The 26497-nt window shown below is 58.3% G+C and overlaps 3 protein-coding genes across 5 annotated transcripts in view; 2 read left to right on the forward strand and 1 right to left on the reverse strand.

Annotated features, from left to right (window-relative positions):
* The window catches only part of TKTL1 (transketolase like 1), a 27242-nt gene extending 18861 nt beyond the window's left edge, over positions 1-8381 (forward strand). For both annotated transcript variants that reach the window (XM_021080743.1, XM_021080741.1), the window contains 5 exons: positions 1702-1832; positions 3950-4033; positions 6617-6713; positions 6827-6946; positions 7509-8381. In XM_021080743.1, coding sequence (XP_020936402.1) covers positions 1702-1832; positions 3950-4033; positions 6617-6713; positions 6827-6946; positions 7509-7681 — 605 coding nt within the window. In that variant the 3' untranslated portion in view covers positions 7682-8381. The remainder of the gene's footprint in view (positions 1-1701; positions 1833-3949; positions 4034-6616; positions 6714-6826; positions 6947-7508) is intronic.
* Positions 11364-22075, forward strand: LOC110257704 (collagen alpha-1(III) chain-like). The gene is made up of 9 exons (XM_021079886.1): positions 11364-11620; positions 12826-12954; positions 16570-16793; positions 17232-17350; positions 18633-20348; positions 20746-20778; positions 21047-21179; positions 21769-21825; positions 21951-22075. The coding sequence occupies exons 1-9, from the start codon at positions 11364-11366 to the stop codon at positions 22073-22075; spliced, it is 2793 nt and encodes a 930-aa protein (XP_020935545.1).
* Positions 24115-26497, reverse strand: EMD (emerin). 2 transcript variants are annotated; one of them, XM_021080758.1, is made up of 6 exons: positions 26172-26495; positions 25940-26047; positions 25696-25773; positions 25360-25493; positions 24893-24939; positions 24115-24811 (listed from the first exon to the last, which is right to left on the reverse strand). In XM_021080758.1, the coding sequence occupies exons 1-6, from the start codon at positions 26251-26253 to the stop codon at positions 24478-24480; spliced, it is 783 nt and encodes a 260-aa protein (XP_020936417.1). In that variant the 5' UTR covers positions 26254-26495; the 3' UTR covers positions 24115-24477. The 2 variants fall into 2 exon arrangements, with proteins under 2 accessions (XP_020936417.1, XP_020936416.1); XM_021080757.1 differs by having other exon boundaries at positions 24893-26047; positions 26172-26497.

Genomic DNA, 26497 nt, shown 5'->3' on the forward strand with positions numbered 1-26497 from the left:
GCTATAAAGTGCCTATTCTTTCAGTTTTCGAGAAGTAATTACCTGTCCTGAGTGTCTCTTTCATGTCGAGCTACATACTAGGTATGAATCAGGCCACTCCAGTGCCACAGAATTCTCTCCTGCCCTCTGGTGGGTTGCCTTAGTCTCAGTGGGGACAAGTGAGGGGCTCAGCCTATCAGGGAAACGTCCTCAAGGAGCCCACCACATGTTAGGGAGTCTGAGGCGAACCCTGCTCTTGGGGTGTTAAGTACAGGACGGGCTAGATGGAAACAACAGGAAATGGGGAAGCTAGAAAGAGGATCGAGGTGTGTGTTAGCAGTGGATAGAAAATCGGGTGAAGAGTTCCCATTGTGGCTCAGTGGTAACAAATCTGACTAGTATCCATGAGGACACAGGTTCAATCCCTGGCCCCGCTCAGTAGGTTAAAGGATCCAGCATGGCCGTGAGCTGTGGTGTAGGTCACAGACGCGGCTCAGATCCTGCGTTGCTGTGGCTGTGATGTAGGCCAGCGGCTGCAGGTCCGACTGGACAGGCCCCTAGCTTGGGAACCTCCACATCCCTCAGGTGTGGCCCTAAAAAGCAAGAAAAGAAAAAGAGGAATTCCTGTTGGGGCGCAGCAGAAATGAATCCGACTAGGAACCATGAGGTTGCAGGTTTGATCCCTGGCTTTGTTCAGCGGGTTAAAGATCTGGCGTTGCCATGAGCTGGGGTGTAGGTCACAGACGTGGCTCAGATCCTGTGTGGCTGTGCCGTAGGCCAGCGGCTACAGCTCCGATTGGACCCCTAGCCTGGGAACCTCCATATGCCTCGAGTGCAGCCCTAAAAAAGCAAAAGGAAAGAAAATCCAGTGAATCCGAGAGGGCCTGAAGAAAGAAGTCAACTTGCTGACGGAGGGTCTAAAGTTGCATGCAAAGCACAAGCCAGACGCCAGTGGTTTCTTGCCCGGGAGACATCCGGGAGCTGTGTTCAAGGCTGACAGAGATGGGAGTCCGGTGCCTGTGGTGGGCCCCTCCTTGGGGGAGTCGCTGCCAGAATGCTGGGGGCAGCCTCGAACTGCGCCTTTGGGACTCGTACCAGGGACTTGCGGGAGAGCTAGACTGAGGCATTTCTGGATGGGCCAGATGCAGGCAGGAGAGGGAGGAGAGGGCAGGCCCTGGGTACCTCAGGACACGGCCTGGACCGGGCTTGGGGGTCTGTGCCTGGGGCAGGGTGCAGGGTAGGTTTTAGACTCAGCTCAGTGGAGGAGTGGCTCCAGGTCCAAGGCAGGAGTTGGGTTTCTGAGGTTCAACATCTGTCCCCGGCGTGGCAGTGTACGCAGTGACAGTCCCCTTCTTAACTGGAACAGCTAGGCCACCCTGGCGTACATTGGGCTTTTTCTTTCCGTGGAGTTTATTTCTCCCACACACTGAGGCCCCCTGAGTTAGAGCCACACCCCGAGGGTACCCCAAAGGTGTGTTAGATGATGCTCAGCTGCTCTGACGTGGGGGCCGTGAGTCAGGACTAGGACCCGTGGTGTGCTGGCCCCCGGTGTCACTTAGGAGCCTAACCCCGCGTGTTGCGGAGCTCTCTCGAGGGAGAATGGGACAGCTTTCTCGGACGCTGCCACACCTGTGCCCCCAGCCCCTGTGGCAGCACATGCCGCTGCTCATCTCGCGGAGCACAGGCTCAGGTTTTTGTTGGGCTGTGGGTTTTCTTTCTCAGGTGAAGACGGCCCCTCCCAGATGGCCCTGGAGGATCTGGCCATGTTCCGAGCCATCCCAAACTGCACTGTCTTCTATCCAAGTGATGCCGTTTCCACGGAGCATGCTGTTTTCCTGGCGGCCAATACCAAGGTATTTTCTTAAGGGGACTCTGCTTCAGACAGAAAACGTGTCTGTTTTGCTACTAGTTAGTTGCCGATGGTTTGATTTTACCTATTTTTTCTCAGCAGAAGGGTAAGAGATATCACAGGAGATTTGGTTGTAGGATTTCTTTTAAAGATAGAACCATTACCTCCAAAAGTGATGAGGCCCATAAAACATGAACATGCTTGCATTGTAAATAAAACAGTGCAGAAGGACTTGGAACCCCTGAGGACCCATGATGGGCAGGACTTGGTTCACGGAGGAGGAATGCACTAGGGCCCTGGGACAGGGAGCCCTGGGCAGGGCCCCGGGGGCGGGTGCTGTGAAGGGCATTCAGGTGCTGGCTTCAGACACACCCTGGACAGCTGCCACCTCACGATATCCAGAAAGCTGGGGACTTGCAAGGAGGACTCCACACCAACCCCGGGAGCCCCAGCCCCAGTGCAGCCTCAGAAACAGCTTAGAAGAGAGAGAGTTTGGCTTCGTCCCTGAAGGCTCACACAGGGGCATCACCTGAGCTCAACCTACCTCCTGTCCTGAACCCAGTCGTGGGAGGGGCTGGGGGGCAAGTCTTTGCCTTTCCAACCACGGTCACTGGACTCATCCCCCCCCCCCCCCGCAGCCCTGCACCCATCCGTGTCCCTGCATGGGGAGCCCTGGGCATGACTGGGTGAGCATTTGACTGCCGTTCTGAGCATTTCCAACATGGAGGCAGGAGTTCCTTTTCCTTTTTTTTTTTTAAACGTAAGTGGGCTCACACATTGTTCTGGGCTTTTTTACTTGTCGTGTCCTGGAAATTGTTTTATGCCTGTGCATGTTCAGAGCAATCTCATGTATGCCTTGCTGATGGAAATCAGAACGGAGTTGGCTTCTTGGCGGGTGAGAGTGACTGGGAAAAGGCGTTCGGGAACTTTCTGGGCAGGTGCAAATGCTATCCAGACTCGGGAGACAGTTACATGCTGTGTAACTTGTCAGAATTCAGGGCCCATCCCACTTAGGTAAATTTTTACCTCAATGAAAACATACCCAGGAGCTCCCGTCGTGGTGCAGCAGAAACAAATCCGACTAGGAACCATGAGATTGTGGATTTGATCCCTGGCCTCGCTCAGCGGGTTAAGGATCTCATGTTGCCGTGAGCTGTGGTGTGGGTTGCAGATGTGGCTCAGATCTGGCGTTGCTGTGGCTGTGGTGTAGGCTGGCAGCTACAGCTCTGATTAGACCCTAGCCTGGGAACCTCTGTGTGCTGCAGGTGCAGCCCTAAAAAGCAAAAAAAAAAAGGAAACACACCCAGTAGACCTGGTTCATAAGGTAATGAATGAAAAGAAGCAGTTCTTGTGAATTGATGTATTCATAGTACATGATCTAATTCTGTATGTAAGTTAAGAAATAGTCTACACGTTTGAGTACTCCTTTATGCTCCTGTTCACGTATTCAGAGTGATAAAAAAAAAAAGTGTTTAGTAGGAGTTCCCATTGTGGCAAAGCGAAAACGAACCTGACTAGTATCCATGAGGACACAGGTTTGATCGTTGGCCTCTCTCAGTGGATTAAAGATCCGGCGTTGCCAAGTCACAGATGCAGCTTGGATCCCACATGGCTGTGGCTGTGATGTAGGCCGGCAGCTGCAGCTCCAATTTGCCCCCTAGCCTGGGAACTTCCACATGCCGCTGGTGCAGCCCTAAAGAGCCAAAAAAAAGTGTTTACATCTTCTTGTTGGGAGCATAGTCATTTTATATGCCAGTGTTTAGGACATTGTAAAGATGAGGCAGGACAAGCTCTTGTGGCAGCAGTTGTTGACCGCTGTGGTTTAGGCTTTCCATGCCGGGGGAGTCAGTGCTCCTTCCCCCAGTTTATGTTGTGTGGAGACAGAACAGATGGGTGTGGGTTTGAGAACGCCTTCATCCTAAATCAGGGAGCGTGACAGCTTGTCACTGAAGGCATCTAGCAGGGTCCTTCGCAGGCCTTTGCCCAGCTTACTAGGGGCACCTGACCTGCGTGCTGGTGGTGTAGGGGCTGTGGGTTCAGTCCTCCCCCCTCCTGAAGGCTCATTAGTTGGAAATTGAGTTCGCCTTTCTAAACTGGCTCTGGTGTTCATTTACGCCCTAGGGGATCTGCTACATTCGGACCAGTCGCCCAGAAAGTGCAGTTGTTTACACCCCACAAGAGAGCTTTCAGATTGGACAGGCTAAGGTAAGGCCCTACGTCCTCCAGTGTCTTCTGGTTTTGACTGGTTTACAGGGGGAGAGAGCCCTGTTCTCAAGCCCGTGCTCGGGACCTCCACGGTTAAGGCCTCATTGTTTACTCTCGTTTTTTAAAAAAAATCGTGACCTTTGCCTGCTTATCTTCAGGAACGAATGTTGTACCAATGTCAGCCTGAACCAAACTTCTCTCCTTTCCGAAAAGACTCTTTGTTGAACTCTTAAAGTAACAACAGCTTGAAGGCGGTTGAGTTGCTTTACCGTAGTGTATCCCAGCTCAAGCTAAACAAAATCAAACAAATCTGTTAGGTTCTGGTTTTGCAGGTCCAGGGTCAGGAATATAGTAAACATGAACCATCTTGCCTCTGGCCATCGTGTAGCCCTGAGTTTGGTTTTGCACATAGGATATAGCGCAGTCCAGAGGCCTACTGATAAAAGCTGGCTTCATGAGGCACTTCCTGTCGCCTGCGTCGTCGAAAAGGCCTTCAAAGCACAGATTGTTAGCAGCCCAGTTTTAGAGCGGAGGGCCAGAGAAGGTGAGCAGCAAGATCAGGCAGCCACCCAGCCTCTGCGTGCCCGCCCATCAGAGCTGTGCGTGTGGAAAGCCAGCAGTATCAGTATCTGTGGAGAAAAGCAGCAGCTCTGCTTAGCACCCAGCAAGCAGGGCTTCGAGAAACGGGGCACGTTTTCCTGTTGTCGTCTTCTGCGCATGTGTATTTTACATAGTTGAGATCATGCTTCATAGGAGAGCTTTTTGTCCTTCCTTTATCTTATAAGCCTCTTAGAATGTTATTAATGTTCTCCTTAAGTATATGAGAGATTGATAGCCGCTCTTAAAGGGATAACAGGTGACTTCCAACTTGATTGCCAAGGGCTAGGCTGCGCCAGAATTGCCAGCGGCTAGTGCTCAGAGTGCCTGAGCGTCGAATGGCTTTGGTGCATCAGTTATGTCCAGAACAGTTCATAGTCTGCCCATTCCACTGACAAGGAAGCTGCAGTATTCACTTCAGTGTGAACTACAGGTTCTGTTGTGCCCTGGACTCCCACGTTTTAACTCAGTGCCATGTGTTTGTCTCTGGGGTGTCAGGGGAGGGTCTCTCGGTGTCAGTTGTGTGGTTTGCAGAGCTTTCTCATATCTCTGGTCTTTTTTTCCCCCTTAATGTTTGTCCTGTCTTAACAAAATGGAGTACATTTCATGATGTGAGTTAAAATGTGTGGGGTAATAGGCATGGCATGGATAAGTCAAGGGCTGGGCTTGCAGATGTGTGCATATGTATTAGTATTTACATATGAGAAGGTTAGGACACTCTCAGAGAATTGGGCTGGAGTTCCCATCGTGCCTCAGTGGTTATCGAACTCGACTAGCGTCCATGAGGATGCAGGTTCGATCCCTGACATCTATCAGTGGATTAAGGATCCGGTGCTGCCATGAGCTGTGGTGTAGGTCGCAGACGCAGCTTGGATCTGGTGTGGCTGTGGTGTAGGCCGGCAGCTGCAGCTCCGATTCGACCCCTAGCCTGGGAACCTCCCTACGCTGCGGGTGTGGCCCTAAAAAGAGCAAAAAAAAAAAAAAAAAAAAATGGGCTGCGAGGGTTAGAAGCCCTGAGTATTTGTGGTTCTTAAGCTACAGGGAAACCTTTACAGAGGGATGAAATGCAGACTAATTCCATTGGGTTGGGTGACGTGGGAGTAAACAAAAGTGCGAACAAAGGCCGGAGAGCCCCCTCTGCTTCCGGAAGAGCCAGTGATGGGGAACATGAGCTTTGAAGTTAGATGGGCCTGGCTGCTGGTCTCAGCTCTGCCCTGAGCACGTTGCTCCTGCTCTGAGATTGGCTTTCCTCAGCCACACAATGGGCCCATTCATGCAGGAGCCTGGCAGGGCACTTGAGCATGCGAGGTGCTTGGCACAGAGCAACTCTCAAAGGGCCCAAAATTGTCCCCAGTAACACATTCGTCATCAGAGTCCAGGCTGCTTGTATGTCCCAGCAAGATGTCCCAGCAGTCCAGAGGTGGTGCCTTTTCAGACTCCTTGGCAGGTGGAGTCCGTGCTTCGGCCTCTGTCTTCTGCCTTTCACTTCCCAGTTGGAAACCCCCCCTTCTCTGCTGAAGGCTCATTTTGCGCGTGTGTCGTGAAAGAACTTAGGAACGCGGCATCCTGAGTCAGGAGGAAAGGTAGATGTACTTGTGAAACAGACGTGAAGTGGAGCTTATTAAAAATAGTGTGTCCTTGGGGATTCCCGTTGTGGTGCAGTGAGTCAAGGATCCAGTGTTGCCACTACCCCAAAGTTACTTTGGTCTAGGTGGCCACCATTGCTGTGACTACGGTGTAGGCCAGCAGCGGTAGCTCCAATTTGACCCCTAGCCTGGGAACGTATATGCCGCCGGTGCGGCCCTAAAAAGACAAGGAGAAGATGGTGTCCTTGTGTGTCAGTGTGCAGATGCAGCCTTTTAGAGTGAACTAGCGAGGAGTGAGAGTGGCAGGGCCAAGGGACAGCAGTGCACTGGTGTCCTCCACTCTGAGAGGCGCTTCCTGTGCAGTAAGCGCGGTGTTTTTGTCTCGTGGACACCACACTAGGTCATCCGCCAGAGCGTCAACGACAAGATCACAGTTGTTGGAGCAGGAGTTACTTTGCATGAAGCCTTAGCAGCTGCAGATGAGCTTTCCAAGCAGGGTGAGTAGGCTGCTTCTGAATGTCGGAGTCACGGCTAGGGAGGGGTGTCCCCCCATCCGCCTTTTTATTCCGAGTCGGCTTCACACGCCAAGCTGGTTTTCACCATTCTCTAGATATTTCTGTCCGTGTCATCGACCTGTTTACTGTTAAACCCCTGGATGCTGCCACCATCATCTCGAACGCAAAAGCCACAGGCGGCCGGATTATCACAGTGGAGGATCACTACCCAGAAGGTGTGTGCAGGTCTTGGGGGTTGTGTTGGAAGTCTGCTTTGGTGGACTGTGTTTTTTGTTTCCTTGATTGATGGAGCCCCAGTTGGGAGAGGCCCTGCTGTAGGTGGGGCTGGGAGCAATTTGGAGACTCAAGGTTTCAAGTGAGAAGAACTCTTCTGTCAGGGAATGACTGGGTGTTTTTTGTTTGTTTTAGGACCGCATTTGCAGCATATGGAGGTTCCCAGGCAAAGGGTCAAATTGGAACTGGAGCTGCTTTTCTGCACCACAGCCACAGTGGGATCCGAGCCTGGTCTGCGACCTACATCACAGTTCAGGGCAACGCCAGATCCTTAACCCACTGAGCCAGGCCAGGGATCCAATGGAACCTGCATCCTCATGGATGCTAGTCAGATTCATTTCTGCTGTGAGCCACAAAGGAACTTGCCAGGAAATGACTGTTGGAATCAATGGCAAGTGAAAAATGTTTCTCCCTCCTGGGAAACAGGTTCAGAGGCCTCTATGATGGGGTTTGAAGGGTGACTAGCCACTTCCAGAACAGAGCCTAACACCCTTGCTTCTCCAGGTGGCATCGGGGAGGCCATCTGTGCAGCGGTCTCCATGGAGCCTGACATCCTGGTCCATCAGCTGGCAGTGCCAGGAGTGCCTCGGAGTGGGAAGCCGAGTGAGCTGCTGGATGTGTTTGGAATTAGTGCCAGACACATCATAGTGGCTGTCAAATGCGTTCTGATGAATTAAAACAGCTGTGGGCTTTGGTCTTGAGAGACCAGCCCCAATACCTCACGTTTAGGCTTTGGTGCCACACGGTGATTTAAATGTACACTGTGGTGCTTTTACTACTTTCAGAAGCAAGACAAGTTAACTCCTTTCCTGTTAAGCCATAACTACATACATAAGTGTAACTCTTTTGAATCTTTACATTATAAGAAAAGAATAGCTAACAAAACAACCACCTGATCATAAGTGTTCTGATGAGACTACAGATAACCGGGCATAGGGTTAGGAGGCCAACAGAGGGCAACAGTTTGTGAAATGGGTGTACTTTTCCTTGTGAGTAGAGGAAGTGTGAATTGAAGTGGAGACTGCAGTCGCCCAGATTGCAGCCCGTATCACTGCGCTGCGCACTGCTGCCGTCCTACCTGCAGCCTCCCAGGTACCGTGTGACTGCAGTTGCCCTGGAGTGTCCTCCGGTGTTTGCTTTCATCTCCCTCCTACGGCGCGGTGGCCATAGAGTAGCAGCGAAAGCTCTCAGGACGTCCTGCGCTGCTTGCAGTGACGGTTCTGTGAAGAGAGGACACACCTAGTTCTAGCTCCACACTGCACCTCTTGGGAGATCTCAGAGGTGTCTCCTTTGCCCAGTGAGCAAATGAAACTGTTAGCTCAATTACATTCATGTCCTAAAGATACTAGTTAAAGTTAATAAAGCAATTAAAAACCAGCCGGCTGCTTTATTCCATTTGGGCCATGTATGCGTGATTGGGTTTCTCCTTGATAAACTCCTAAATAAGGAAGGAGCTCCTGTCTAAACCAGAAAGAGCCATGACCCCACCGCCGAGCCTTGGAGTGGGTACTAGGCAGGAGTTACACCGCTAGAGGACACTGTGTGGCCTGCAAAGCCAGCTCTGAGCAGACTCCTTATTTCAGCTTTGAGCTCATAAAACATGTGGTTGGAATACAAGAAGAAAATACCAACCGGGTAAATTAAAAATAGGCCTGAACCTCAAAAGTAATTTAAAACTGACTGGTTTTAATACCAAGATGCACCTGTTTTTTTGGCTTTTTCAGGCCACACTTGAGGCATATGGAGGTTCCTAAGCTAGGGGTTGAATTGGAGCTGCAGGTGCTGGCCTACACCACAAACAGACACAGCAACGCCAGATCCTAAACCCACTCAGCGAGGCCAGGAATCAAGCCCACAACCTCATGGTTCCTACTCAGATTCGTTTCCACCGTACCACAATGGGAACTCCTCAAGCTACATCTTTATTTAATAGGAGGTATATCTGGTATGTTATGGTCTTTTTTTTTTTTACTTTTTTTTTTTTTTTTAGGGCTGTACCCACAGCAAATAGAGGTTCCCAGGCTAGGGGTCAAATCAGAGCTGTAGCCTCCAGCCCCACACCACAGCCCCAGCAACACCAGATCTGAGCTGTGTCTGTGGCCTGCATCACAGCTCGTGGCGATGCTGGATCCTTAACCCAGTGAGTGAGGCCAGGGATCAAACCTGTGTGCTCATGATTACTAGTTGGGTTCATTGCTGCTGAACCATGATAGGAACTTTGTTCTTATTTGTATTGTTCTTGTTAATGGGTCATCGAGGGGGTTTCACCCTAGAATGTGTGGTAGAGATGGAAAAACTAGTCTGGCACTGAGTCCTTCCCTGGGTCTAGTCCTGTTCCTGCCCTTTTAAATTGCTAAGCTGATTTCCAGGCCTATACAGTCAACATGGTAATTGCTGTGCTTATTCCATAAGATTTCAGATTTTTTATTTTTTGTAAAGCGGTGTATCAAGTATATCAAAATACAAAAATACTTAAAATACTAGGAAATCCCTGGTGGCTCAGTGGGTTAAGGATCCTGCACTGTCACTGCTGGGGCTTAGGTCGCTGCTGTGGCACTAGTTTGATCCCTGACGCAGGAACTTCACATGCTGTAGGCATGACCAAATGTTTAATTATATTAAAAATATCAAACGGAGTTTCCTTGTGGTGCAGCAGAAATGAATCTGACTAGGATCTGTGAGGTTGCAGATTCAATCCCTGGCCTCACTCAGTAGGTTAAGGATCAGGCTTTGCTGTGAGCTATGCTGTAGATCTCATGCGGCTCAGATTCCATGTTGCTGCGTCTGTGATGTAGGCCAGCAGCTGCAACTCCGATTCGACCCCTAGCCTGGGAACTTCAGTATACTGCCAGTGCAACTCTTAAAAAAAAAAAAAAAGACCAGAAGTGCCCGTTGTGGCACAACGGAAACGAATCCGACCAGGAACCATGAAGTTGCGGGTTCGATCCCTGGCCTTGCTCAGTGGGCTAAGGATCTGGCATTGCCGTGAGCTACAGTGTAGGTTGCAGACGTGGCTCAGATCGGGCCTTGCTGTGGCTGTGGTGTAGACCGGCAGCTGCAGCTCTGATTCGACCCTTTGCATGGGAACCTCCACATGCCGAGGTTGCAGCCCTAAAAAGACGAAAGATGAAAGACCCAAAAAAGTCAAGCAGTTGATATTTTTCTGTAAAAATAGTACAGGATCATTGTAGAAAGTGTTCACAATGCGAATAAGCAGAATTCTTAACCTCACTTAACTGGACGTCTCACACACTCCATGCACCTCTGAGTGGTCACTCCCGTTCACCCTCCCGGCCCCTGGCAGGCTAGGCATTTTGCAGGAATGGAATCACTGCAGCCATTTCGTGTCTGGCTTCTCTCACTTAGCATCATGTTTTTGAGGTTCATCCACATTGTAGCATGTTCCAGAACTTCCTTCTTTTTTTTATGGCCACATAATAGCCCATCCTATGTGTAGACCACATTTTATCCATTCATCAGTTGGTAGGTACTTGGATTTTCACATTTTGTCTACTGTGAATAATGCCGTGGAAATTGCTGTTCAAGTTTGTGGATTATATTGTCACTAGTTTTTGAGTGAAAGTGGAGTTGCTGAGTCACAGGTGATTCTGTTCATCCTTTTGAGTGTGTATGTGTGTTTAAGCAGTTTTGTGAGGAGTAGATGAGACAGACTGTGAAGGTGCTGTGACATCTGTAAAGTAAGGTAAAGCCATTGTGAACACAGCTAGGCCGAGATGTGTGGCCAGGCACCAGCACCACACAGGCTTGCGTTTGGGTGGAGAATGCTCATCTGGTGATACCCACAACAGAAATATTGCCCAGGAATGTGCTGCGGTAGCCTAAGTGGAGCAACGAACCTGACCCATGATCAAAGTGCCAGTTCCAAGGTCCTAAATTTAGGCCCCCTCGGGTGTTGGGTGAGGACAGTCGGACTGATGTAGTAATAGGGGCCGAGAGGAGCCCTGATCAGAGATGCGAGCGGCCCTGTGGCCAGCTTGGCCCAGCTCTAGCTCCTGAGTGCACAGAAGCCGAGATGACAGGGGACAGGCACTTTGTCAACTGGCATGGGTGCTGAAAGTGTCCCAAGGTTCCCTAATTGTCCTGAAGCCACAGACTCTGGCGCCCTTGCCTTCAATCTTCGGAATGTCTCCTTGCTGCTCCTGTTCCCTCCCAGGGAGACACTGCGCACGGACACCGGTGCCCAGCCGCCTGGTTCTAATCCCCGAGGCGGCCGGTGTTTGTGGAGGACAACGAGGTCCCCCTTTTTGCCTCAATTTGTCAAAGGGGATGACGCTGCTGCTGCTGATAGACAGCATCTACCACCTAGCAGCATCCTAGCGCAGGATTGTAGAGGTGACAATGGACATGTCCCTACGGAGGGCCGCCCTGTCTTATGGGCGAGATCCTATCCCGCAGCCCCTGCCCGAGGTCGGCGGGGAATCAGCCCGCCTTTCCCCACCCAGGCCAGCCCTCTCCTCAGCTGCCGCCCTGGCTGCTCGCACCCACCCCAACCGCCTCTACCCACCATTGGACACGGCCTCGCGCTGGCCCGCGCCCCACCCGCCCGGCCGGCGCTGCGCAGGCCGCGCGCTCCCGCCCGCCCCGAGTCCGCCGAGGTGTGCGCGGGCGGCGGCTCGGCCACGTCACAGGCTTGTGTCCCGTCACTCGCGGGCTCCAGCCAATCAGCGTCGCCGACGTCACGCCGGGGTGGGGCCACGCCTTGGGGGAGAGCGCCTGAGGGCGGGAGGCTGGGGCGCCGCTCGCTGCCTGGGACTCGGCCACCCGGCGAGAAGGGGCCGGCGGATAGATCCCTGCTCCCAACCTCAGGCTGACGGGCGGCCGAGGGCAAGGGCCACGGCCAGAGAGATCCGGAAGCTGAGGTGGGGTTTGCGATGGCGGTGGCGAGCTGCCGGGACCAGGGGTGGAGGCGTGCAACACAAGCCCTCCCGCACTTGTAAAGGGATGCCCAGTAGAATATTCCTCTTCAGACTCAGGCGGCCCATGCAGGAGGGATCTGAGGCTGAGTCCTTCAGCCAGACCACAGAGCATGGCCACCTGCAGACACGCCAAACGAAGACACATAACTTCTGTCTCCCTCCAGTGGCACCGAGCCTTGCGGGGCCATACATATAAGAAAAACGCCTGCAACTCAGGAATCCTGAAATGATTTATTGTGTGGTTTCCTATTTACCGAGGAGAACAAACAGCAGAGTTACAGAACACTCAAGGAGCAATCAAGGAGGATAGGGAACAGGGGCACAGATGAAAGATGCCCCCCTCCAACAGGATCCCTACGCCCTGGATCCTGCTGGGAATGGAGTCCTGTTAGGGGTCTAATGGCAACACGGCGTGGCTGCAGAGGGTCTGGAGGACAACAAGCGGCCCCTCGCAGGTATTCCGCACAGGGGAGCTAAGGACACGGTCCTTAAGGGAGAGAACACCAGCCCGCCACGCCACACGTGGGAGGGCAGGCTGCTTCCACCAGCAAGGCAGGCTCGGGGGGACCGGGGGCTTCCCGATGGCCAGCGTTAGCTGAGGCCAACCAGGCAGTCCCGGAGCCACGTTTCAGGGTCCCACGCCTCCAGCCGCTGCCGACCCCTGTTCACATAAGAAAGGCGGAGAGGCTGAGAACTCAGCTGACTCTGGCATTCTGCAAGCCGCGCGAGGACAGTGCTTGATTTGCAGCACCGTCAGCCCTGCAGCTCCAGGACACGAGGGAGTTTTCAGGGCTGCCCTGCAAGTTCTCTGGCTGTCACCCAGTGACTTGAGCTGAGAGGCGACAGCCCTGACCTTGTCGTTTTTTCTCTGCGCCCATGCCCAGGTGCCCTCAGGACTCGTCCCCTACCGCGGGCTTTAGCACCATCGTTGCCTCCGTGACAGTTCAGGGCGGCAGCCACTCCCGCTCCCCAGGCGCGAGCTGCGGTGGGCCCGTCATCCCAGTCGACCGCGGGTGAGAGCGGGACGAATTGTGAGGCCCCTGCAGGCCATGGGTGCCTCGAGCCCCGTTGGTCACTCGGGGGTCAGACAGCTAAGGGACAGAGAGAGTACAGGAAGAAGCAGCCACCCCTGGAGCCAGGGGGAGAAGGGAAGGGGCGCGTGTCCTCGGAAGCCTCGCAGCCAGGATGAGGGGAGTTGAAGAGCAGAGCCCAGCCTCTCTGAGGACGGGCGGCTGCCCTTTCGCAGGGAAGGAGGAAGCGCCATCCTCGGCTAAGAGGAAATGGCCACGGCTCCGTCTTCCAGGGCAGGGCGCTGGTTCCTTCTTCAGTGATACCTCTTTGTGTTTGGATTCATCTGTTGGGCTCTTGACTTCAATGCCCTTGGTGCTGGGGGTCTTTCTCTTTTCCCTGTTAGGGCTGCCCTTGCGGTACCTGGAAGGTGCCAGGCTAGGGCTCAGATCACAGCCGCACCTGCCGGCCTATGCCTCAGCAATGCAGGATCCAAGCCACACCTGCCACCTCCCCTGCAGCTTGGGGCAACGCTGGGACCCTAACAGACGGATCGAGGCCAGGGATGGGACTCGCATCCTCCTGGATACTGTGTCGAGTTCTTAACCCGCTGAGCCACAGCGGGAACTCCCGCCCTCCCCCCCCCTTTTCTTTTTACCGCTAAAGTGCCTTTTCCTTTTGATTTTCTTCTTCTTTTTATAGCCACACCCCTGGCATGTGGAAGTTCCCAAGCCAGGGCTCGAACCTGAGCCACAGCGGTGACAACTCCGGATCCTTAGCCTACTGTGCCACCAGGGAACTCCTAAAGTTCTTTTTCTTTTTCAAATCTGCCTGGGCTTTTTTTTAAGTAGGCTTCTCTTTTTGATCCCTTCTCTTATATATTGATTTGCATGTGTCTTGGGGGCTGCTGAAGATTTGGGGCGTTGGGGTAGCTGTCTGTCACACAGTAATGCAAAGGCGTTGTAAGTATCCACGAGAACTGCTTTTTGTTTGTTCATTTGTTTGTTTTTTAGAGCCTGGGGTGTGGCATATGGAGTTCCCAGACTAGGGGTTGAATCGGAGCTACAGCTGCCAGCCTAGGCCACAGCTATAGCAACCCGGGATCCGAACGGTGTCTGCAGCCTACACGACAGTTCACGGCAAGGCCGCGTCCCTGACCCACTGAGCGAGGCCAGGGATCAAACCCGCGTCCTCATGGATACCCATTGGATTTGTTTCTGCTACGCCATGAGAACTGCTTTCTGATTCAAAAATAATGACTTTCGGGAGTTCCCGTCGTGGCGCAGTGGTTAACGAATCCGACTAGGAACCATGAGGTTGCGGGTTCGGTCCCTGCCCTTGCTCAGTGGGTTAACGATCCGGCGTTGCCGTGAGCTGTGGTGTAGGTTGCAGGCGCGGCTCGGATCCCGCGTTGCCTGTGGCTCTGGCGTAGGCCGGTGGCTACAGCTCCGATTCAACCCCTAGCCTGGGAACCTCCATATGCCGCGGGAGCGGCCCAAGAAATAGCAACAACAACAACAACAACAACAAAAAGACAAAAAAAAAATAATAATGACTTTCCACCTAAGATACATAGCCAGGGAGTTCCCATTGGGGTGGCTCAGCAGAAAGGAATCCCACTAGTATCGCTGAGGAGGTGGGTTCGATCCCTGGCCTCCCTCAGGGGGTTAAGGCTCAGGTGTTGCCGAAGTCGCAGACGCGGCTTGGACCTGGCGTGGGTGTGGCTGTGGTGTAGGGTGGCAGCTACACCTCTGATTCGACCCCTAGCCCGGGTACTTCCATATGCCGAGGGTGCGGCCCTAAAAAATAAAAAAAAAAAAAAGTTGTATAACCCAGAAATCAATTGAGATTTTAATAAACTTGGTCATATAGAAATGCATAGCTTCTTGGTGTTCCCTGGTGGCTCCTCGGGTTAAAGCTCTGGCGTCATCACTGCTGTGGGTTCCGGTTTGATTCCTGGTTCCAGAACTTGTGCGTGTCAGGGGCGGGGCCAAAAGCAAGGATGAGCGTCTTGACATCGGAAAGCAAGGCCGAAAAGCCTGGTCTGTTATGACAAGAGACCGACTGAGGGAAGATGATTGCAACCTGTGGAACGAGGGACTAACAGCCCAACGAGTAGGGTGTGTGACAAGTAGGGTCTTTGGAGGAGGCGATTACATGGTGTGCATTAAATTTCAAGGCTGGAGTTCCCGGAGAGGCTCAGTGGAAATGGACCTGACCAGTCTCCATGAGGACGCAGGTTCGATCCCAGGCCTCGCTCAGTGGGTTGAGAATCTGGTGTTGCCGTGAGCTGTGGTGTAGGTCGCAGGCGGGGCTGGGATCTAGCCTTGCTGTGGCTGTGGCTTAAGGCAGCAGCCATGGCTCCGATTAGACCGCAAGCCTGGAAACCTCCATATGCCGCGGGTGCGGCCCTAGAAAGACGAAAGACAAAAAAAAAAAAGTAAGTAAATAAAAGAAAGAAATACAACTGTGTGAATACCTATGTTGGCAAGTCGGAAGGCAATCTGCCAGTCTCTCTGAGGGCTAAGCGTCCACCTCCGGGAGCGCCCAGCAATTGCACCGTGGGGCCTTTATGCCAAGGAAGCGGAAGCGGAAACCGTGTAGGCCCGCGAGCAGAGCAGATTTATTTGCGGAAGCCTAAACGTGGGAACAAGCGGCATGACCTTCGGGGGGTGGGTGAGTGAGTGCTTGGTGTGGACCCAGGCCTCCGGGCAGCAGTACAGAGGAAGCGCTGACCACTGACCCACGCAACCATCTGGATGGATGGCTCTCGAGGGCAGTGCGTGAGGGAGCACGCGCCCCCTCCAGGTGGCATCCTGCCGGGTTCCATTTATGTGCCGCAGTAACTGAGACTGGAGTTCTGGTTGCCAGGGATCGAGGGGGGGGGAGGAGGAGGGGGGAGGCCGTGGCTATGACAGGTCAACAGGAAGGACCCTCAGGAGGGGACAGGCTGGACCTCGATCGCAGTGGGGGCCACCTGAACCCACACGCGTGACGAAACTGCCCGGAGCTACGCGCGTGCACACACACACACACACACACACACACACACATTCGGACACGCAACCGGGGACAAAACCCCGAGCAGCGCTCGCGAGGCACCCACGGCATCGCCTGGGAAGCGATCGCACTGGCTGTGCGACAGGCTGACGCAGCAGTACAGAGGAAGCGCGGACCACCGACCCACGCGCGAGGGGCTCCGGCCTCTCGGGCGTCTCCGTGTAACTTCCTGTGCGCTTCATTACTTCACAATACAAGTACACACCGGAAGCACACCAGCAGGGCTGAGCGTGCCCACGCCGGACCGCTCGCGCGGCTCGGCACGGAGAGGCCGGGCAGGACGTCCGGCGACCCGCAGCCCGCCGGGCCGCCCGCCGGTGAGAAAAAAGGGCCCGGGAGCCCAGCCCAGAGGGGCGCGGGGGCAGGCGGCCCGCCTTGTTCGCATTGGGCAGAAAGGGTGCCCGTCACACCACAGGGGCCGGGCCTCCTCGGCCGCCAGGGGGCCGGGCGCGTCCCGAGTCGAGCTTGGTCATTGGCGGAGCCGGCCGGAAGGGGCGGGTCGGAAGGCGGGGCCCCGCCCCTTGGTCACCGCCCTCGCTTCCCCGACCCCGCCCCTGTAGGTCCCGGGCGCGACCAGGCTGCCTTTTCCGCCGGACCCCGGGGGTCTTTGCCTTCCTCCGGGGAGAGGCCGACGGGAAGCGTCCAAAGAGGCCAAGCCCTGGGAGGCTTGGGGGCTCCGCCGGCGCCCCTCCCGCAGCTCCCAGAGGGACTCCCCTCTGGGTTCGGAGGGTGTCTGGCCCTCGCGATGGCCAGAGGCCGTGTATTGGGGGCCCCCAGGGGCCCGGTGAGAGGGGGAGGAGGCGGCCGCCGTCCCGCCAGGACGGCAGAGGGCAGGGTCACTGCGCCCCCGGCCCCGCCCAGCCCTGGCCTCTGAGGGCAGCCTGGCTCTGTGCTCCGGAGAGCTCGCCCCCGCCCCCCGCCTCCGCTCCCAGGGCCCCGAATGGGGCGCCCTCCCCCCACCCCCACTCCCACCCCTTTCCCGGCCCGCTGTGTTCCAGCGCCCCTGGGTGTGCCTGGGAGGGTTCTCGGTGAAGCCTGGATCCCCCCTCCGCCGCTCCCCCGCCCCCCGCCCCGCAAACAGGCACAGACGGGTAGTATCCAGGGACAGGTGGGCAGAGCTGGGGCCAGTGCCTGGCGTCTGTCAGGGGTGTCCGCCAGGGCCCATGCTTCCGGAGGCGGGGACAGCGGGAAGTCACAAAGTGTTCCCCGTGTCGCTTGACAGGTGTGGCCTGCTGGGCGGGAATCCTGCCCCAGCACGCCGGTTCTCCCGGACAACCTGGGTTGCAGCAGCCATCAGTGCCTGCCTGCCTGCCCGCCTGCCTCTCACCCGGAGAGGTCAAGGTGAGCCCGCAGAGAAAGCTCCGGTGTCTCTAGAAGCGGGCGAGCTGCGGAGCGCCCCCTCCCAGCGGTTGTCACGCTGGAAGGTGCGTGGGAACACCTGGAGGGCTCGTTCCAAGCCAGGTGGCCGCCGGGCCCCACCCCAGAGCCTCTGATCCTGCAGCTCTAGGGTGGGGCCTGAGAGGTGGGGACTCCAGCAAGCTCCTGGGTGATGCCCGTGCCACCGCCGCTGGTCCGGGGACCCCCCCCACCCCCCGTGCGAAGCACTGCTCTGGAGGTGGTGGCTCCTAGGTGTGTGCCCCCTGCCCTACCCCGGACCGGCTCCTTTGCGGGGTCCCCAGGGCCTTGGGAAATGGCGGGGGGGGGGCGCCTCTCGCGAGAGCAGCGCGGCTGTCATCGCCACCCCTCCCTGCCCCGGGGGCCCTGGAAGGTGCCTGGCCGCCCACCGCCCGCCCGGGCAGGATGAGGCGTCAGGTCTGTGCAGGCGCTGGGCTGATAACATCTGGACGCTGGGAGGCGGGGGCGGAGAGGAGAGTTGGGCCTGGGGCCTGGAAGCTCTCCCTGCCGAGGCCCAGGCAGAAGAGCCGACTGCCCAGCCGGGCTCGGGGACGGGAGGGAACATGCGCCCTGAGACCCAGAGTGCGGGTTTGGGGGCGTGTGGCGACGAGATCGGGGCGGCGGCGGGGGGGGGGGCGTGTGCCCGGAAACGAGGCGCTGGCGGTCGTCTGGTCTGTGGGTGCGGCCAGCCCTCTCCGGCGGGTGGGAAGCCGCGGCCTTTCCTGCCGGACGCTCCTTCCTCACCAGGAGGGTCTCCCAGCCCCCGGGCGATGCTGCCCGGACCTGCTCGATGCCCAGCAGCACCGCCCACCGCCCACCCCCCGGGCCGGCCGGTCCTGGCAGCGGCTGGTCTTTGTCCGGCTCTGGGCCGGCCCGCTGTGCGGTGGGGGCGGCAGAGGAAGCGCCGCGCGTCTCCAGCCGGCATTCGAGCCCGGGGTGCGCAGCTCGGGGACCCCAGCAGCCGAGCGAGTCCTGGCTGTGGGGTCGGACGGCGGGGTGGCCCTGGGCCCCCGTTTTCTGCATTCCCCTCTTCCCCCGCACCCCCGGCGCCCCGTCATCATCATCGGGCATTTCCCTGACGGCGGGTTCAAGCTGGCTGTACGTCGTGATAGGAGCCCTGAGTCACATCTCGCTACTATTTTTTCCCCGCTTTGTCACTCGTCTCTCTGTGGTGTGGGGTTTGTGCTTGGTCACACGATTCCAGGGTTTGTGTCATCGGACTTTGCAGGCTTTTCCGAAGGGCTTCTGGGGTTTCTCCGGGGCTTGTTGGCCTGCCACTGACTTAGCGGGGCGCCGCCTCCTTCGAAAGTCACCGAGCGTTCGTTACCCGTTGCTGCATCACACGTCTACCCCCAGGAGCCGCGCAGCGCGGCCGGCGCTCGAGGTCTCGCAGGTGTCTGAGGGCCAGGGTCCTGGAGGGCTTGGCTGGGGCTCCTGGCTGGAGGTGTGTCACAGGCTGCCGTCGAGGCATCAGTCGGGGCCAGTCTGGTCGGCCTGGGGCAGGGGCTTGGGGGAGGGGAGGCTCTGCTTCCAGGATCGCTGGCGGGGCTGTGGCGGGGCGGGGGCCTCCCCACCGGGCCGCTGGGGGCCGGGCTCCCCCAGAGCCAGCGATCTGGGCGAGACAGAGCCGCCCCCGGGGCCAAGGCACGGTGCCGGTCTGATGACTTCACCTCCAAGTGACCCTCCCTCCCCTCGGCTGGATCTTGATGGGTCACACAGGCCCAAGCCGGGAGCAGTGCAGGAGGGCCCGGCCAATGAGAAGGCTCCAGGGAGCATCCTTGCTCCTGAACCTGGCGCGGGAGGGGCTCCTGGTCCGCGCAGGCCCCTCGGGAGCGGGACCCTGTCCTCCGTCTGCGTGGGGGTGGCAGGTTCCAGCCCCCGGGACCAAGACAGGCAGGGCGTGTCACCCTTAGATGGTCGCGGACAGGACACACGAAAAGCCAGAGAAAGAACATGTGACCGAGCCCCTGCCTGGCCCCCACGGCCCGAGGTGTGTGCCCCCTGCCCTCTGCCCTTGCGGAGGAGCTGGCAGCCCTGGTGGCACATGGACGATCCCGGGGCTGGTTGGCACCTGGAGCCGCAGCCAGGCCGGGTCCTTAACCCACTGAGCGAGGCCACGGATCGAACCCACGTGCTCCTGGAGACTATGTTGGGTCCTTACCCCGCTGAGCTACAGTGGGAACTCCCAGGGAGCTCTTTCTTATCCCAGCAGCCCACGCGCTGCCAGTGCCACCTCCGCCCGCACCCTGGCCTGGGCCCCAGGATGCTCACTGGCCTCCGAGGTCCCCCCCCCCCGCCCAGTGACTCAGTCCTGCCCCGCTCCTGTCCTTCCCTGAGGGGGCTGGGGCAGTTCCCCTGCCCGAGGGTGGGTACCCCCTCTCTGCACATGGGTGCGCTATGCTCCCTCCTTTGGCGCTGCCCCCCCCCCGCCCCCGCCTGCCCTCTGGGGGAACCTGTCAGCAGCCAGGCCCTGGAGTGGGATGAGCCACACACCCAAGGTCCTCGCCCCCGCCCCGGTCACTGGGCCTGCTGGCCCAGGTGTCAGCGGAGGGTCAGGGGCCGAGGCGTGGCCAGAGCGGTGGGGGGGGGGGCTGGCCGTCAGTCTGGGGGCTCCGCCCTCCCCCTGCCCCGCGCCCCCACTAGACCAGAGGGGACCTGCAGGATGGGGGCTGCTGCCTCCTGGGGCCACCAGCCATCCCTCCACACACTGAGTAGGGGCTGTTGGGGCCCCCTGGGGAGGGCGCGTGTGCCAGGCCCCTCTCCTCTGCGCCTGGCACCCGTTGGTGAGCAGGGCTCTGGGTGGGTGGCCCTGCGTGGGAGCCCGGCTGAGGGCCAGGGCCGGGGCGCACCTCCCGGACTCCTCCTGGCGGCTGGTGGCGGGGCGTCCTCTGGGGGATTGCCTCGGGGCAAGGGCGCGGGTCCCAGGCCCTTTGCCCCCAGCCGGGTGCCTGGCATCCTAGGCTCCCTCCCTCCTGCCCATTGTGTGGGTGGACCTCAGGCTCAGGCCTGCTCTGTCCTGGGGGCCCTGTCCCTCCCCGCCCCCCAGGCTGGCCTCTTTTCCCCTTGCTGAGCCACGTGCCTCGTGGCTGCTTGGGGGTGCTGTGGCCTCTGGGGCGGGGACGGGGACTCTTGGTTAGCTGGGCTGGGCTCCGAGGCCCCTCTCCCCTGGGGCCCCCTGGCCAGGCAGGGTTTGGAAAGGATGGGAGGCGGGGCTGTTTCCTCCTGGGGCACTGGCCCGGGGAGGGGGCAGCAGCCTCTGGGTGATTCGGGCCGGAGGGGTGCCTGCTGTGCTGAGGGGACGAGGTGGTGCCTGGGGGCCTCTGTCCCCCCTCTGGCGCTAGACTCCACTTGGCCTGGCTCTGCCTCCGCTCCAGGTGAGCAGCTTCTAGAAGCCTCCAGACCAGACTGTGCCTGCCTCCCTCCCCTCCCAGCCAGCAGGCCCAGGCTGAGAAGTGGTGGGCCAGGGGGCGGGTCCTGGCTTTTTTCAGGTGAGTCCTGCTTGCCCTTGGGGGCGTGGGGCGTGGGGTCCCCTGGGACTGGCTACCCTGAGCCCAGGGCAGCACCAGCCCGGCTGCAGTAAGTGGCAGGTTCCTGTTCTTTAGGCCCTGGAGGCCTGTGGTGGCTCATCTTTTGGATCCGCAGGCTCGCCCCCCTTATGCTGACCTCTTGGGGGAAATGCCTCTTCAGTCCTGGGCCAGCCGGTTGCCCCCCTTTCAAGCTGCTGGCCCCGGCAGTTTGGGGCTGCAAGTATGGGCGGCGGCGGGAGGCCTGCCAGGTGCTGTCTGCTGCTTCCCCTCGACTCGAAGGGGCGGAGCTCAAGGGATCCAGAGCTGCAGGCCCCACCCCTGCCCCAGCCCCGGGCACCTCTCTCTGTCCTAGGTTGGGTGTGCTGCTCGGCCCCCCTGGCGGCGCCCACACCCCCAGCCGCATCGGCTCCTCCAGGGCCGCCTGGGCTCCTCCCTCCCCGACAGGGCCACCCCCCCTACTCTGGTGGCACCCTATGGCAGAAAAGTCACTGTCCCCTGAGCCTTGGGCAGCTGCTGCTCCCTGATGGGTTCCCAGCACCACTGGAGCCCTTGGTGGGGAAAGGACAGATGGCCTGAGCCCTGGGAGTGGAAGTCCTGGACCCCTCAGGTGCCGTGCAAGGGAACTCGGAGCCCTCGGCTTCCAGCGGGTGGGGCGCCTCAGAGCCCTGGAAGCCTGGGGTCCCTTGGGGGCTCACGGGGCCCTCAAAAGCCTTTGGGTTGGTCGCCCAGAGAACTAGCAGCTGCATGGGTGCCCGGGGAGTGGGGCCACGTCTGAAGGGGGGTCCTGGGGCAGGAGGCCTGAAACAGCCCTCCCTCCGTCCTCCGTCGGGTGCACAGGGACGGACGGACGTGGAGGCTCTCGAGCCGGGAATGAACACGGGGAGACCACGTCACGTGGGTGGGGAGTCTTTCCTCAGACGCCAGGGCAGTGGCCAAGTGCGCCTCGCTTCACCCTCTTTCCTGCGCCAGGTGGAGGACGTGAGGCCGGCGAGGGCCGTTCCCTCCCCGCTTCCTCGCAGGCTCTCCCTTCTCTCCACCCGGCGACTCCAGCGACTGCATGTTGCCCCTGCCATCTCCCGAGGCTCCACCGCCGCTCTGCCCAGACCCTGTGGGGCTCCAGCTGAAGAGCCGTCCCAGGTCGTGACCCCTGCGGGGCAGCTGCCCTCACAGGCTCTGCCCTCCTCCGAACGCATACCCGATTGGGGGACCGGCTGCTGAAACAGGATGTCTCACGGTGCCCTCTGGAGCTCTGATGCGACGGCGACCGAACTACGTGTCCTGCCTGCGCTACCTCAGGCTCATGGTCGGGACGTCAGGCCCTGCTGGCACCAGTGGGAAAGCAACATTGCCCACCCGTGCCCGCACCCACCACGAAGCATCCAAGTCTCAGCTCTGGCATTGGAAAAGCAAGAGGCAGAAGCTGGCGGCCTGGGGCAGCCGGGTGGGAGTGGCTTGCACCAAACAAGGGAGGCCAGGCTGTGAGAAAATTAGAAGCAATTAATTTCTCTTGTTCTTTCCGGTTTTTTTGTTTTGTTTTGTTTTGTTTTTGCTGCACCCATGGCATATGGAATTTCCTGGGCCAGGGATCGAATCCGAGTCACAGCTGCAACCTACAGCCAGCGCAGTGGCTTAAAGTGCTGGTGCTCTTTGGCCAGGGACTGAACCTGCACCTCCACAGCGACTGGAGCCCTCACAGAGACAATATCAGATCCTTAACGCCCTGCACCACAGCAGGAACTCCATTTTCTGTGTATCTGTATGTCTTACATTTTCTTTTGTTTTCTTTTTAGGGCCACATCTGCAGCATATGGAAGTTCCCAGGCTAGGGGTCAGATTGGAGCTGCAGCTGCTGGCCTACACCACACAGCAGGTGGAATCCAAGCCACATCCACAAGCTACGCCGCACCTTGCAGCAATGCCAGATCCTTAACCCTCTAAGCGAGACCAGGGATTGAACCCCACATCCTCACAGACAGTATGTCCGGTTACCCGCTGAGCCACAATGGGAACTCCTGTATATCTCTATGTTTAAATTCGACAAAAAAAAAGCTTGTTTTTTAGGAAAATACACACACACACACAAAGGCAGGGAGGTGGAGACAGCCTTGGCTGCAGCAGAAAGAAACGTCTAGGAGCTCTGAGTAGGATGGCTCACCATGTGTCCACATTCAAGAGCCCCCAAAGGCTCAAGAGCCCCCAGGGTACATGCAGGTGAGAGGCCAGGCCTGGCCAAGCCCTGTAGCAAGGAGCCCGTCAGTGAGAGGGACTGAGTCCAGGGCCCCACCCAACAGGCTACAGCCCTGCGGGTGCTTCTGCTTCCCACTGGCATGCAGGCCGGCCTCTCCATGCTTTACTGCCCCTACTGGCAGTGTGGCGCCAGGAGGCACAGCCGCACGTGGTATCCTACCCTAGGTTTTCTTAGCACCCCATGTTTAAAATCCTATGGAAACTTTCCCACAGCAGAAATCCCAGTAATAGGCGAGATCATAGCCAGGCGAAGAACTGTTTTACCCAAAGGTGACAGGGCACTCCCAACTACTGGGAGCCTTCCCCTGTGGCATTAATCAGCTTCCAGGAGTTCCCGTCACGGCTCAGTGGTTAATGAATCCAACAAAGAACCATGAGGATGCGGATTCGATCCCCGGCCTCACCCACTGGGTTAAGGATCAGACATTGCTGTGAGCTGTGGTGTAGGTTACAGGTGCGGCTCCGATCCCACGTTGCTGTGGCTGTGGTGTAGGCCGGCAGCTGCCACTCCGATTCGACCCCTGGCCTGGGAACCTCCATGTGCCACAGGTGCAGCCCTAAAAAGACAAAAAAAAAAAAAAAAATCAGCTTCCAGCAGAAACGGCCCACCCAGCAGGTGCCTCGTTCCCACTTCATCCCCTGCCCTTGGACACCCAGGCTGGTGCCTGCTTCGCCCAGTTAACAGACCTATAACCAACACCAGCCTCACCTGCATTTCCGAGTGGGCTCTCCATGTGCCGTAATTACGTTCATAGTCATGGGAGCTTTGGGTAATGACTCGGGAAGTGAACCCCAAAAGCAAAGTACAATGCACCCGGGGGAGCACGTGCTCCCTACACCAAGCCCAAGGTAAGAAGGAAGAACCGACAAAGCCAGGTGGTGACTCTGGAGACCCAAGGACCAGAGACACTCCCACATTAAAGAGAAGAGCCTGTGTTAAAAATAAACGGTCTTTTTATTGTGTGTCCACGGAAACAAAGTCAGGGTGGCCTTTGATAACCCCCCTCCACAAGGTGACAATGAACAGGAGGCATGCAACGACAACCATGTTCTCCTCTCCAGGAGAAGGGTTTCGCCCTCCTAGGCCCTAAGGGTCAGAGGCAAGCGGGGCCAGGAGGCTCCAGAGGAAGGCCCACCCAGGCCCAGCACGCTGTACAGGGCCTGGGTCTGTGGCCTCCCCGGCAGGACAAGGCAGGGGAAGCAAACGCTGCCCCCATCTCAGTACCCCCAAAAGCTAGAACACAGAAAAGCCCCCCACCCCCCACCCCCCGCAAACACTGCTAAGGCAGGCGGCGGACCTCAGGGCTCCGCCCAGAAAGGGCTGCCATCCTCAGCCTGCATGGAGTAGTAGACAAAGAGCAGGAAGGCGGCAAACACCAGAAACAGGAGCATCTGGCCCCAGAGCGGGACCTGGCGATCCCGGCCCAGACCGGCCCCGGGGGCCTGCTTTTCCGGCCGGATGGCACGGCGGGTGAGCCACGAAGTAGGGGGAGATGAAGATGAGGAGGCGGAGGAGGCGGAGGAGGATGTGGGGTAGTAGGACAGGCCCAGGGAGCTCCTGGAGACGTTGGAAACGGGGCGATAGTGTGCGATGCTCTGGTAGGCACTGTCCCGGCCGTACACGGGGCGTTCCCTGAGGCAAAGAGGGGAGCAGGTAGGCCGGGAGGGCCTGAGCCCAGAATCAGCCCTGTCTCTGGCCCTCCCTGCGACTCACCTATCCTTGCCGTCCTCCTCAGAAGAGAAGAGACTGTCGTCACGGACCTGCACGAGTGAAGCGGGGTCAGGAGGCTGGCTGGCAGGCTGAGCGTGGCCGTCACACCCCTCAGTCCCAGCTTCCTCGCCCAGCCCGCTCTGAACACGGCTGCGAGGCCTGCGGCCTTCTTGGTTCCTGGCCTTGCATCTTCGGGGCCTTGTCCCTCGCTCAGTCAGTGACTGTCCTGGCTGCCTGCACCCCACTTTCTGCTGCAGGATTCTCCGAAAGAGCGCAAATCTACACCCCGGACCCGAGTGCAGGGCTGACAGACCCCCAAAGGAAAACCCTGACCAAGCAGGTGTCTGCTGACCCCACTTCTCCCTGGAGGCCGGGGAGCAAGCATTTGCACCCAGTGGCCCCCTCGATTTATCCAAACCCAGCCACGACCCCCTCATACCCAAGTCCAGGGTGCCGGAAAGCCAGCTCACCTGGTGGTGGAAGGTGTCAGCATCCGAGAGCGAAGCCGAGGGCTGGCGGAAGCCCTTGGATGTGCCCACAGACTCAGGCTCCCCGTAAGTCCTGGTGGTCAAGTAACTCTCCTCATAGTAGTCGTCATTATAGCCTTGGGAAGGGGGGGCAGCGGTAGCAGAGGGGGCAACGATGTCCCCCACCTGGCCGGATGGCCCTAACGTGAATCCCATGGGGGGGGGCTGTGACATGGTCTCTGCCCTCCAGAGCCACTGCAGGACGGTGGGGGCTGAGCTCTCAGGTTCTCCCTGCCACAGGAACGAAGGGGTCCGGGTGCCCACCCACCCCTGCCTTACCCTTGCTCTGGTAAAGTAAGGCGTCCTCTTTCTTGGGCAGATCATACATATCCGAGTCCACGGATGCAGAATCTAAGTCTGAACGGAGGAAGGGCCAGGACCATTTGCCCCCAGGCTCCCCTCCCCTTCCCGTTGGGCCCCTCCCCACCCGTCACACCCTCGTGCCCACTTCCTCCCCGTCGCCCAGGCGTCCAAATGCTGTTCCCGAGGGCGGCCAGGTGGAGCCCTGGGGCGGGGGCCTCACCCGAGAACCGATAGGAGAAAGAGGATGCGGAGGAGTTCGGGGGCGAGAGCCTCCGCCTCTGGGTCTCATACTCGAAGATTTTCTTTTCGTAGAGCTTGCGAGTGGAACCTGGCCAGACATAGGGCACGGGGCGGTCAGGGGCGCGGGCGGGGAGCCGGGGGCAGCGCGGGACGGGGTGCGGAAGGGGGCGCGGGGCGAAGCGCAGGAAGGGGGTCCCCCTGGCGCCGCGTACCCACGACAGGCCCGTGCGGGATGTTGTACTGGCGCAGCACGGCAGCCAGCTCGGCGTCCGACAGGACCGCGTAGTCGTCCATGGCGGGCAGCGGGCGGCGGAGGCCTGGGGGTGGCCCGGGCCTGTCGACACGGGCCGAGCTACGACTACCTCGGAGCGCGGCGGGGGCAGCGCGAGCGCCTCGGGAGCGGCCGCGCCCGCGTCACAGCCACGTCACGCTCGCGTAACAGCCGCGGTCTCTGCGGGCTGCGCGCGCTGCGCGGGGCGGGACTAGGCCGAGAGGAGCCGCCGGCGCCGACCGCTCGGGCCCTGGGAACGGGCGGGGC

The sequence above is a fragment of the Sus scrofa genome, chromosome X, assembly GCF_000003025.6.
Source record: "Sus scrofa isolate TJ Tabasco breed Duroc chromosome X, Sscrofa11.1, whole genome shotgun sequence".
NCBI lineage: Eukaryota > Metazoa > Chordata > Mammalia > Artiodactyla > Suidae > Sus > Sus scrofa.

What these genes read in the sequence shown, in the direction of transcription:
- LOC110257704 (XM_021079886.1), top strand. Translation starts at nt 11,364, where the DNA reads ATGGACATGTCCCTACGGAGGGCCGCCCTGTCTTATGGGCGAGATCCT. An exon ending in TGGGGGCCCCCAGGGGCCCG is followed by an intron (nt 16,794 to 17,231) that starts GTGAGAGGGGGA and finishes GTCGCTTGACAG; the next exon opens with GTGTGGCCTGCTGGGCGGGA. An exon ending in ACACGGGGAGACCACGTCAC is followed by an intron (nt 21,826 to 21,950) that starts GTGGGTGGGGAG and finishes GCTTCCTCGCAG; the next exon opens with GCTCTCCCTTCTCTCCACCC.
- EMD (XM_021080757.1), bottom strand. Translation starts at nt 25,740, where the DNA reads ATGATCTGCCCAAGAAAGAGGACGCCTTACTTTACCAGAGCAAGGGTA. An exon ending in GAGGAGGACGGCAAGGATAG is followed by an intron (nt 24,812 to 24,892) that starts GTGAGTCGCAGG and finishes TCTTTGCCTCAG; the next exon opens with GGAACGCCCCGTGTACGGCC.